Source organism: Benincasa hispida, chromosome 8, assembly GCF_027475165.1.
Source record: "Benincasa hispida cultivar pf3 chromosome 8, pf3_genome.v1.1, whole genome shotgun sequence".
Classification (NCBI taxonomy): Eukaryota; Viridiplantae; Streptophyta; class Magnoliopsida; order Cucurbitales; family Cucurbitaceae; genus Benincasa; species Benincasa hispida.
This window is the reverse complement of record NC_143485.1, coordinates 4,961,471-4,974,810: the sequence shown is the minus strand read 5'-3', so window position 1 is coordinate 4,974,810 and position 13,340 is coordinate 4,961,471. Positions and strand designations below refer to the sequence as shown.

Sequence of the window (13,340 nt, the reverse complement as noted above, 5' to 3'; positions counted from 1 at the left end):
CGCACACGAGAATAAAGCGCTGTGTCCAGTCCGGTGCTATCAGTACTGGGGCTGTCGTCAACGCATACTTCAAGGTTTCAAATGCGTCAGTGCAGTCTTCATTAAAGTCATAGGGTCAGTTCACCTCTAGTAATGCGCTCAGAGGTCGCGCAATCTGAGAGAATCCTCTAACAAATTGTCTATAGAAGCCGACATGCCCTAGAAAACTTCGTAAAGTTTTAACATTTGATGGTGGTGGAAGTTTTGCTATGACATCTATTTTGGCTTCATCTACTTCTAAGCCAGCCTTAGATACTTTGTGACCAAAGACAATTTCTTCAGTCACCATGAAGTGACATTTCTCCCAATTCAGCACCAAGTTTGTTTCCTTGCATCGCGCTAGGACGGCCTCCAAATTATCTAGGCATAACTGGAACAAGTCTCCAAATACTGAAAAGTCATCCATGAAGACTTCAACGGTCTTTTCTAGGATGCCAGAGAAGATAGCCATCATACATCTTTGAAATGTCCTAGGTGCGTTACACAGCCCAAAGGGCATGCGTCTGAATGCAAATGTTCCAAAGGGACAAGTAAACGTAGTCTTCTCCTGTTCTTCCGGATCTATCAAAATCTGGTTGTAACCAGAGTATCCATCGAGAAAGCAATAAAATTCTTTGCTCGCAAGTCTGTCAAGCATTTGATCGATGAAAGGAAGGGAGAAGTGGTCTTTCTTAGTTACTGCATTGAGTTTCCTGTAATCCATACAGATGCGCCAGCCCGTGACAGTCCTCGAGAGTATGAGTTCATTATTGCTATTGACTATCATGGTCGTTCTCCCTTTCTTTGGAACGCATTGGACTGGACTTACCCAAGCTACTATCGGATATAGGATAAATAACTCCTGCATCCAACCATTTTAGAATTTCTTTCTTAATAACTTCTTTCATTATGGGGTTCAACCTTCTTTAAGGCTCGATTGACCCCGACTTCCCTTCTTCCAACCTAATCTTATGCATGCAATAAGATGGACTAATGCAACGGATATTCGCAAGCGTCTAGCCTATTGCATGTTTGTGCTTTTTCAGCATCTGCAAGAGAGATTACTCATTAGGCTCTGTAAGATTTGCGAAGTGATCACAGGTAAAGTGTTGTTGGTTCCAAGGAACGCATATTTCAAGTGTCCAGGTAACTGTTTCAACTCGAGTTCTGGTGGTTCTTCAAGTGATGGACGCGTTAGTTTTGTCCGCCGCTCACTCAGACTTGGCGGCTCTGATTCTTTCAGGTTCTCCTCCAACGCGAGGACCTCACATACATAAGTATCTTCTTCAGGCAACTCAATACTGTTTAGTTGACAATCTTCACTATTTGGGAACTTTAATGTGTTGAGCACATTAAACTTCACCTCCTTATTGTCCACGCGCATAGTTAATTCGCCTTTATGCACGTCAATTAAAACTTTCCTAGTAGTTAAGAAGGGGCATCCAAAGATAATTGGTACCTCCCTATCTGCTCCATAGTCCAAGATAATAAAGTCTGCTAGGAATATGAGATTGTCAACCTTCACCAGAACATCTTCAATCTTCCCTTCTGGGTACTTAATTGTTCTGTCAGCGATCTGAAGAGTGACAAAAGTGGGTTGTGCTTCGCCAATCCCCAATTTCTTAAAAATTGAAAGTGGCAAGAGATTTATGCTGGCTTCTAGATCGCACAACGCATGACCCACATCCAATCCTCCTATCGAACAAGGAACTGGGAAGCTCCCAAGGTCCTTCTGCTTCTTTGGTAGACTGTTACTTACTAACGCGTTACATTCCTGCGTTAGCGCTATTACTTCCTTCTTGCTGACTCTTCTCTTCTTTGTCAAAATGTCTTTAAAAAATTTGACATATGTTGGCATCTGCTCCAAAGCCTCTATCAGTGGAATGTTAATATGCAGCTGCTTTAGAAGCTCAAGAAAGCGCTTGAATTTTTGTTCATCATTCTTCTTCATCAGACGCCTAGGAAATGGTGTGTTCAAAGTAACTTCAGAGTTTCCTGCATTAGACGTACTGGGTTCTGAATGGCTCGTAGTCTCGAGCGTTCTTTCTTCCTGATCCATTGAACGTGTGATGCGTTCTTTCAAAGGACTGCTATTTCTTGGATTCATTCTTCTCTTTTCAAGAGCTCTTCCACTCCGCAACGTCACCGCGTGACATTGCTTCTTCCCATCATTGTTCCCAGGTGTTTCAGTATTGCTAGGTAGAACACCAGGCTGCCTGTTTTTCAACTCGCTCGCTATCTGCCCTACCTGGATTTCCAAGTTTCTGATAGATGATGCCTGACTTTTCAACAACGCGTCGTTCTAGGCTATGTACTCCTTCAGTAGGTTCTTAAGCGGAGATCCTGAGCTCAACGCCTGTCCTCCTTTATTAAAGGGCTGTTGATGTTGCTGATGCATTTGTTGAAATGCAGGCGGCGGTCCATTCCTTTGCTGATGGTTTGCCCCTGGGTGGTGCTCCTGATGATTTCCTTTTGTCCAAGAAAAATTCGGATGGTTTCTCCATCCAGGGTTATATATATTAGAGAATGGGTTGTTTTTTATGAAACATACTGACTGAGGGTTTTGTGGACATTCAACATAGGAGTGAGGATCTCCACAGCCCACACAGCTAACCATGGGCTGCCCAAACGCCTCTATCTGATTCACCTTCTGCTGATTTGATATGTTTCCTAGAGTTATGTTCTACAGAAGGCTGGTCATCGTAGCCACTTGAGCAGAAAGTGTGGCTATTACGCTGGCATCAATAGAATTAACGTTATGAGATCTCTTCTTCCTGCCAGCTTTTCCATCATTCGTATCATCCACCCATTCCATATTGTGTTTAGCAATACGGTCTAGTATCTCTTTAGCCTCAGTGTAAGATTTGTCCATAAGTCTACCAGCTGCTGCTGCATTTGCTGCCATATGCGATGCTCTATTCAGTCCTCCATAAAACATCTCCATTTGGATAGTTAGAGGTAGTCCATGGTTCAGGCAATCTTGACCAAGCCTTTAAAATGCTCCCATGCGGCGCTTAAAGTCTCAACATCCTCTTGTTCAAAGTTCATAATCTCTCGACGCCTCCTCGCGTTGATGGTAGGTGGGAAGTATTTTTGAATTTTTCCACCAACTTCTCCCAGGTGGTGATTTCACCAGGCTCCAGTGAGCTCATCCATTGTTTTGCGTCATCACGCAAAGAGTAGGGAAACAAGGACAGCCTGATCGCCTCTGGGGTGATTCCAGGAATCACAAATGAATTACACGTTTCCAGGAAATGCTTCATACGGGCGTGAGGATCTTCACCACGACCACCCCCAAATTGTCCAGTAGACTGGAGCATTTGAAGCATAATAGATTTCATCTCGAACTTGGTTCCATCCGGCGTTGGGTATATGATTCCTGGAGAGAAATCATACAGTACAGGGGACGCGTACTCCATCATGGGACGCGTGCTGCTATTCGCCATCAGGATTGGATTCTGTGCAGCATGAGCTAGTTGTTGATTTGCCTGTTCTTCCGCCATTGCTTGTTGCCTGTTCTGTTGTCTAAGAAATTGCTACCTCAAACTTCAACGATGGTTAGATCGGTTCCTACGCCAGAAGGTCCTTTCAATCTCGGGGTCGTATCTGAATTCAGAAGTGCTCTCCTTGCTCATAACCGTTCACAAGCTTAGGCATAACTTGTAATACTCCCTTGACCGAAGTGTTCTTACAACAGATACAAACGAAATTTCTGGTTAGTTTTGTTTCTGAATCCCTGGCAACGGCGCCAAAAACTTGTTCGTTGCTATTGTGATTTGTTCTAGGAGTGTATTGTGTAAAATAAATTGGAGAAATAAGTTCCAAGTATAAGTGATGCGTTTAAGTAAATGTAACGCGTTGAGGCGTCAGATATTTGCAGCAGAACACACACAACTCCTTCTAATGACCTTCAAGTTTTCTTAAACTAGACCCAAGTATAAATTTAATTTAGGTTCCTCGTAAGTCTAGGGTCGAACTTAGGGATTCAGTTAACCAAACGCAGACCTTGCGTTGTATCTACTGTAGGGGTTTTCCTAAATAAATGTGAGAAATGTGTTATTTACACTAAATTGCTATGCTTGTGCAAGAGATGCAAAAGAGTTAAGTGGTGAATGATGGATCGTGCGAAAATGGAATTTAAGGTAAGTGGACGCGTCAGTCTAAGATGAGTACACAACTACGATGTGATATGGATGAAATGGAGTGATTTGCTTATCTTTTGTTTATGCGTCAGACTTCATTCAACATTTCTCAATGCGAATGACATACAAAGCCTATCTCGAGGATGCATGCGTCTAACACAAAATGCAATAGACACCAGTAAGTCTATCTCTAGCCGTACTAGGCGTCCTACATAATGTAGCTTAGTTATTCTTTCTAACAATCTAAGTTAAAAGATGTTGTTACCAATTTGTCAAGTTGGCTTGAGCTTTAGAATGAAGTTGTGCATAAAGTATTAATGCATTCAACATAAATAAGAAATAAACAATTGCAAGTATGATGGATTAAACATATGAATTTTCTAAAGAAACAGAGAGTTTTTACAAAAGCAATATTTAATCAAATGGAATGAAAGTGATAAATGAGAAGAAGGAAACTGAGTCAAGCCAAAGAATACAATCTCTTGTATTTCTTTGGCTTAATCTCGTTGTGTACAATCACTTTTTTAGGAATTGGATGGAGTATCTTTCTCAAGAGTAGCTTCCTCCGCTCCCTGACTAGCAGTGGTTTTGGTTCTCAATCCTTCTGATCGTCTAGCACCATAACACAGCCTCTACAGAATTAAAACTATGACTACAATATACAAAGAGTAAGGATCTTGATAATTTTCGAACTCCTTCAATCTGGAGGGACTTCATCTATTTATAGGTGTTGGTCACGTCCACTTGGTGAATGGGTAGCATTAAAGTCCATATCCTGGTCAGCATTAAAGTCTATGCCCTGATTAGTCGCCTGACTCTCGAAAGCTTTTCAAACACCTGCTGCGTGGAAACTTTTCAGACGCTGCCTATTACAGGTGCCCATACTTGCAAGTGGTGATCTGACACAATCAGCCTGGAGCAATGAATCTTCTCTGCGTTGAACTCCCTCCGACGCATGACCCATGCATTAGAGCTTTTCCTGTGGCACTTGTCTAATGCGTTAGAGTTAATCCTTGCGTTGAAATCTTGCAATACAATGTGTTAGTGCCACGATATTTGGTGATAAAACTTCTTTTGCATGAGTTTGCTAATGTTTGAATAAATCCATGCGTTTCTTCTAAAAATGAGGAGAATATATCATTAAAAACCTTAGTTGTTCCAACTTAAGAACAAAAATAACTTGTATGTCTACAAGTTATCAGATCTACAAGAGAAAACGAGACCAAGCCGGTAAAGTACAGACTTTTAAGGGTGAACTTGTGGCAAAGGATTATACCCAGAGAGAGGGAGTAGTCTATGAAGAAACTTTCTCTCCCATTGCCATGCTCAAGTCGATTAGAATACTCTTATCCATTGCCACCTTTTATGACTATGAAATTTGGCAGATGGATGTCAAGACAACCTTTCTAAACAGCGATCTTGAAGAGAGTATCTATATGGCTCAACCAGAGGGGTTTATTGCACAAGGTTAAGAACAAAAGGTTTCTAAGCTTCTAGATCTTGGAATATAAGATTTGATATTGCAATCAAATCTTATGGCTTTGAACAGAATGTTGACGAGCCTTGTGTTTACAAGAAGATCATCAATTCTACTATAGCGTTCTTAGTTTTATATGTTGACGATATTCTACTCATTGGGAATGAAGTAGGTTACCTAATTGACATCAAGAAATGGCTAGTAATGCAGTTCTAAATGAAAGGTTACCTAATTGTCAATTCTCTGGATTCAGATTACTCGGAACCGCAAGAACAGAACACTAGCCATGTCTCAAGCAACTTATCTAGACAAAATGTTGTCTAGATATAAGATGCAGAATTCTAAAAGAGGTTTGTTACCTTACAGATATGGAATTCATTTGTCAAAGGATCAATGTCCTAAGACACTTCAAGAGGTTGAGGATATGAGACGCATTCCCTATGCTTCCGCAGTAGGGAGCCTAATATATGCAATGTTATGTACTAGACCTACATATGCTACGCGGTAGGGATAGTCAGTAGGTATCAGTCCAATCCTGAATATGATCATTGGACTGCCGTTAAAAATATCCTCAAGCATCTTAGAAGAATGAGGAACTACATGCTCGTGTATGGTACAAAGGATTTGATCCTTACTAGATACACTGACACTGATTTTCAAACCGATAAAGATGCTAGAAAGTCTACATCGGGATCAGTGTTCATTGTGAATGGAGGAGCAGTAATGTGGAGAAGTGTGAAGCAAAACTGTATTGCAGACTCCACAATGGAAGCTGGATACGTAGCTGCTTGTGAAGCAGCAAAGGAAGCAGTATGGTTGAGGAAATTCTTGAAAGATTTGGAAGTCATTCCAAATATGCATCTACCTATCACCCTATATTGTGATAATAGTGGTGCAGCTGCAAATTCAAGAGAACCAAGAAGCCACAAGCGCGACAAGCATATTGAGCGCAAATACCATCTGATCCGGGAGATTGTACATCATGGAGACGTTGTAGTAACCCAGATATCTTCTGAACAAAACATTGCTGATCCTTTTATAAAGGCCCTCACGGCTAAAGTGTTTGAAGGTCACCTACAGAGTCTAGGTCTACGAAGTTTGTAAACTAGGACAAGTAGGAGAACTTTTGGGTATATGCCCTAGTTTATTGTATTCATATGTTTATTGTACTCATATATTTCTCACTTAAATTCAACATTGTGATATTCCACTAGGAGTTTTAATACAAGTGGGAGTTTGTTGGATTTTATGTCCTAAGACTCGTAGTTTGTAAATTAATAAACATATTCTATTTTGTTTTTCGATAAAGTTGTTATTGAAATTGTAAATCTTGAATCCAATAAACTAAGGTCCTGAGGCTATTTAATATAGTTTGAACTTTATGTAGTGACATAAATATGGATCAAGTTCAAATATATAGCCAAAATAGTCTATAGTATATGAATAAGGTTGGGCACCTTATTCTGGGGACACTATGGATGCGGCCCACTTTGTAGTTAGTACAAACGATGTGATCTTGAATCGTTCATATAGAGATATGTGAGTGGGGGCATCCTATGCAATGAGTTTGCATAAGACTGAACCATGAAATAGTCACTTTTTACGTTCTAAATGCCGTTTTATGTATAAAACTGACTATTTCGTTAATTGATGACCTAGGTAACTTAATCTTAATCCTGAGCTAACTATGAACTCCTATTCACTCGGAATTATCCTTAGATCTATATAGGTGAGGGCAGCTCATCATCGCTGCCCAATAAGCCTCCCATTTCAGGGGTAAGATCGGGTGGATAGCTGGGAACATAGGATGCAAGACGGAATTCACTCCTACCCGTTATAGGGATAGTAGATAGGTTGTTCCCTTTAGTACTGAATCCAGGTCTTGAACAAAGGGCCCCACCCTCTCCTTGGCCTGAGAGGGATTTAGTTTATAGGTTGGACCTTAAACCAATTGTTCATTAGAGGATCAGTGGAACTTAAGGAACAAGATGTAGTCTTGGGGGTAAAACGATTTTTATGACCCAGCCGAGATTACAAATAACCTATGAAGGATTAGCTTACTAATCATGGTTATATTAAATGGACACAAATATATCTATAGTGAGGGGAGTGCAACTATGGGACTATAGTGGAATGACCCGTTAGTTAACGAATGTTGATTAGCTCCGTCTAAAGAGTTTAGCTAGCTAATCTCGGATTGTTGGAGCCCATGATCTATAGGTCCATTAGGTTCCCCTACTAGCTCATATGGAATAGACTTAGAACAGTATGATAAAATAATTCGAATTGTTCGAATTAAGTGAAGAGAGAGAAACCGACAAGTATATGTAATATAGTGGTCGAGTTTTTCAGTTTAGAGATACAACTTTAATATTTAAATGTGATTTAAATATCAAGAATATGAATACGTTCATATTCGGAAGCTAGGAAATAATTGAAATGGTCAAAGATGTAAAAAGTCAAAGAGTTGACTTTTGACTTTGAAGAGTCAAACTTTGACCGACCTTATATTCAAATGTGATTTGAATTTTGAGAAAATGAATGCGGATTTATGCTCGGGAGGTCAAAATTAGTCAACATGGGAAAAATTATAAAAAGTAAAAAATGTTGACTTTTTTATCAAAGTTTGACTTTGACCAAATGACTATTTTGCCCTTTGACTATAGTTAATGGGAAAATCCAAACTTTTGTTGGATAATTCCACTAACAAAATAGTGGGCTAGGTGTTGGCTTATAGTGGAGACATTAAACTCACTAAGATAGTGGATTATAGGTGTTGGGTTTATGGATTTGTTGCATGGCTTTCTTCTATAAATTGGGCTTTTCAATTTAGTTGAAAGAGTTTTTGACAATTTGCCAATTTTTGTTTTTCAAAATTGGGTTGAAAAACAAACCCAAACCCTACCTCATTTTCCATCTCTTTTCTCTCTCTTGGTTTTCTTCATCCACCGGGTCCCACAACCCGATTCTGAGTCTAGAGGATAGTAGGTCAACTCTAGTAGTGGTTCAGAAGTGTTCGGGTTGAGATTCGACGAGGAAAGGCATTGTTCGGGAGCTACAAAAGTTGTATCTCATCCTTTTTTAATTACTGTTTTTCCTTCAATTGCATGCATAATTTCCTTTTAATTAAAAGCAATTAGAGTATAACTAGATCTTAATTCCGCTGCGTATGTCTCAAGTTCCATCAGTCCCTATACGTGAAAGGCATTCAAGAAGAGGAATCTACAAAACGGGAGGAGCCTTGTAAAAGATCTATTTTCTACTTTAATTTAAATCGAAATCAAAGCAAAAGCGATCTCTTCCGCTGCACGATTCAATCCCTTCAATTGATATCAATGCCTTAAAAAGTTTGTCCTCGGCCGAGAGAGTCTTCAGCATATTGGTCACAATCATCAAAGACCTAAACCGGAGGTGCTTGAGGTGTAGTAGAAGGAGTTGATTTATTGATGGTCCGATTCAAGCTTTCCTTTTAGGCCGTTGCTTTGTTTTGTTTTTAATTCACATAAAACAGTATGGTGGGAAGTTTTTTGTACATGTGATGTATGGATGATTTTCAAAATAGTTATTTACCAATATTGCCACTTAGATTTACAACTTTTTACTTTGATTTGATCAATATAAGGGCCCAATGTTTTGGATACTTATTCTGTAAATCAAATTTGTAAGTCTGGGTTGTTCGTGACGAAGTGTTTGCTGTGAAAAAAGGCCATAAATAGAGGTGGAAAATGAAATTTGAAGTGTAGACTTGAAGGGTTTCTGTCTAGGAAGTTATCGTTCGTCATCCTTTCATTAAAGCTTTTGACTGTCGTCCTCATTGTTTGTATGTCATGGAAAGGTGAAAAACGCTCAGTGCCATCCCAAGCATTGGGCTATGCTTCGATAAGAAGAGATCAGTGCCACGACGCTCCAAGGTTTGGAGGCACGCACACACATGGAAACTGCCATTCATGGGAAGTTATTTTTTAAAAATTAATGTAATTTTTTTTATTAAATTAATATAATATTGATTATATTAATTTAATTTCATTAGGGTGCCAATATTTGATCTGCTATTGCTATAATATGTTTTAATTTGTATGAGATGTATGTTTAATTATATTAATTATATGTTACATAAAGTATGTCATATAGTTTAAAATCCCACCACAAGTTAAGCATAATCATGCATCATGTTTAAATATAAATGCTATATTTAAAGTTCAGAGTTAATTTATAAAGTATGTACTTACATGATTTTACTATATAGTTTGCATGTTTATAATAAAAGAGTTAGATTATATTTTCTAATGTATGATTAAAAGCATGCTTATAATATAGTTTTCATTAATATAATATAAGGGTTATATTAGGAATGTTAATGAAACTAATATGCATGGAATATGATATTTAGTTAATAATAATATCATAAAATGCATATAATAAGTTTTAATTCATTAATATAGATATAAATATTGTATTTTATGTTTAATGAATGTAAATTTAGGATAAAATTGCATGCTAGCTTAATTAGATTAGGATAAGGTTGATTAATTTATTTTTAAAAAGTTTTAATTTTTTTTTAATTAACCTTTACTTTTATTTATAATGAGATTAAATTTAAAATACATATTTCATTTTGTTTTAATAGAATTAAATGAGAAAATAAAATATTAATAATAAAATATTTCTATAAAGGAACCCTGTCTAGGAAGGTTTTGTATATGATATGTCATTTTCTCTTATGATGTTCATACCGCGAGAATCATACTTAGCCTTGTGGCACCCTGTGTTTCCTTCCTTCGGGAGGTGTTTGCATGAGTCAATATCAAGGTGAATGGAGAAAGTATTTATAGTAAGTGGGAGAAGAACATGTGTCAACATATCATACAGTCTCCTTCATTAGTGGACAACGTGAGACTTCATGTTTGGTCTCGTGTCACCCTGGACACGTCCTCCCTTTGGAATGTTATTGCATGGAGTCAATATCAGTATAAACTCTAAAAATGGATAAGGTCACTGTACTTTTTGTACCATTATTGTCCTTCCCTTTGACAAGCTTATTAGAGTAGAACTGTAGGATCTAAAACGAAGGTTCACACTTACAAGAAATCATTAAGCAAGTTAATAGTTTTTTGACCAAATAAATGGTAACTAATTGTTATAGGAATAAAAATTATTCTGGTGCAATGATTTGTTGAGAATGTTTCAATCTAGTAAAAAAATAACTGGTCACCCTCTGATGGCGCTTGTTCTAAATTACTGGAGTATCATAACAATAAAAATTTTAAATTAATATAAATGAGATTATATTAAATCTATAGGATTATTCTTTTTAATTTCCATGCTACTGTTGAATAGACAATTGATTGCATATTGTTAAATAATATATTTTATATATTTCAAAGTTATGTCTATTTCACTCACAGTTTTAAATTTTGATTGTCGATTTAAGTCAAATAAATAGATAAAAATGCTACTTGGAAAAATATCATTGATACTAATTGGTAGTATAATTTTAAATTTGTCTTTGAATTGAAAAATGTTCTCAAAATACTATTGTCAATTCATTAATTGTGCATTAATTATGAGATTAATGAATAATAATTGAAGAAATAGCTCACATTTATCATCTAATTGACATATTATATATCTAGATTAGAAGATAAAGAACATGACAACGAAATATAGTATGCTGGACTCTATGGAAGCTAAATGATTTCAAAAGTTAAGTATTATGTTAGTCCAAAAAAAATTGAAGGAATTGAATTCCTCGCAGAAGTGCGTGAATGCACGTGCCATTGACAGTCAATTTTGAAAAACTCAAAACACAAATAAAATACATAACATATGGGATAAAAATTTATTATAAAGCATGCTTTTAAGGAGAGGAAGAGGAAAAGATGTGAAGAATTTACCCTTGAAGACTCTTCTTCTTGTAATTTCTCTATTACCGTCAATCTCTCAAACAATCACGAGCACACGAACTGTAAGATCCTCCCTCGAACCTAAACAAACACGAACAAGATCGAGGAACATGGCACCACCAACTGGTTGCCTTACTATTCTCTGGAATAAAAACCAAGGAAGTGTGGACTCCTTGTTTTGGTAAGGGAAGAGGGTTTTTTATGAGAGGATTTATTCATAGAGAACTTTCTTGTAGAGTAAGTTTCTTGGTTATCCAATCTCATTGACAACTAGAGATGTTCAATTTCCCCACGAGAACGAGACGGGGATTCCTCGATTAGGCGGGGAATGAGAGAGGGAGTGAAGAAAAAATCCCCGTGAGCTAAACGGGGACGGGGATGAGAATGCATTCTCTATCCCCGCCCCCACCCCGTTCCCCATCCCCGCCCCGATTAGCTTCTACATATTTATTTAGTATAGTTATCCAATGTTATGTTATTATTATTATTATTATTATATAAATATTACATTTAAATTTCAAATGTGATTATTTATTGGAAAAGATAATGAATATGTTTAAATTGAATATTTAAATTTAGATTATATATGTGAATAATTTGATTTATATTTATTTCTTTCTACTAAAAAAAGTAATTAGGTTTTTTAGGCCAAATTTGAGTAATTTATCTTTAAATTCAAATTGTCATGTAAAACTAACCATAATAGACGATTTGGTGATAAAGTTAACTATTTAATTAAAATTTGCTCACATTAGTAATTAGCTTTTTTAGGCCAAAATTTGAGTAATTTATCTTTAAATTGAAATTGTCATGTAAAACTAATCATAATAAATGATTTAGTGATAAAGTTAACAATTTAATTAAAATTTTCTCACATTAATAATTTGAATTAATTGGCTTTTTACAAAAAAAAAAAAAAAAAAAAAAAGGTAACGGAAAAAAATTCCCCGTGTGCTGATCCCGCAAATTCCCTTGAAGAATTCCCATCCCGATCCCCATGGGGAATTTCACGGGCATGGGGAATAAAATGGGGAGCGGAGATGGGGATGAGGAATGACATCTTTGCTCCCATCCCGCTCCGTGGACATCTCTATTGACAACCTTTCTGAACTTTTTTTTAACGAGAGGATAAGTAGGGGGTAGGGAAGGGGGAGTTATAACTCCCTCCACTACAACATAAAATAACACCCTTGAAAATTATTTTGATTTTATATTAATTTAAATTATATATTAAAACCAAATTAACATATAATCAAATTAATAAAATTAATTAATTAACAATTAAATATCACATATTTAATATCCTTTGAATAATATCCAAAACTCACCCTTTCATATAACTTATAGTTTTAATATAAATCTCATTCATATTGATTTTAACCTATAGTTTTACATGAATCTCATTCACATAAATAATATTTGAATCTTATTCAAATATTTATCTCTCTCATATTATTAAGTACAATTTTGAATCTCATTCAAAATTAAGTTTATATTATGATGTATCGATATAAATTATATTAATTGTATCTTATACAATTAATTTTCTGTTTTAATTTGAACCATTCAAATTAATCCAAAACTAATTAGTTCTTATTTTTACCCTTAGTGAGCTAGTAAGAGAACCTTATGAACCTATTTATTAGAAGTTCCAATGATGCGAGATTAATTAGTTAAACTCTTTAATTAAATGAATCAACATTTATTAACTGCATGTAACTCCACTAAAGACCCATAGTTGCACTCTTCGCATTGTAGATGTATTTCTGCATCCATGGATATAACTAATCAACAATATGT

General features: G+C 36.4%; 1 protein-coding gene across 1 annotated transcript; it reads right to left on the bottom strand.

The window, feature by feature from the left end:
- Positions 1 to 1,060: 1,060 nt before the first annotated feature.
- On the bottom strand, positions 1,061 to 2,962 carry LOC120083133 (uncharacterized). The gene is made up of 2 exons (XM_090316674.1): positions 2,753 to 2,962; positions 1,061 to 2,266 (listed from the first exon to the last, which is right to left on the bottom strand). Exons 1-2 carry the CDS (start codon positions 2,960 to 2,962, stop codon positions 1,061 to 1,063), a joined length of 1,416 nt encoding a protein of 471 aa, XP_090172800.1.
- Positions 2,963 to 13,340: the final 10,378 nt, after the last annotated feature.

Excerpts from the sequence above, each read along its gene's own strand:
- LOC120083133 (XM_090316674.1), bottom strand. The coding sequence starts at position 2,962 with ATGGAGATGTTTTATGGAGGACTGAATAGAGCATCGCATATGGCAGCA. Across the intron at positions 2,267-2,752 it reads TTAATTCTATTGATGCCAGC|GTAGGGCAGATAGCGAGCGA; the intron begins GTAATAGCCACA and ends TTGGAAATCCAG.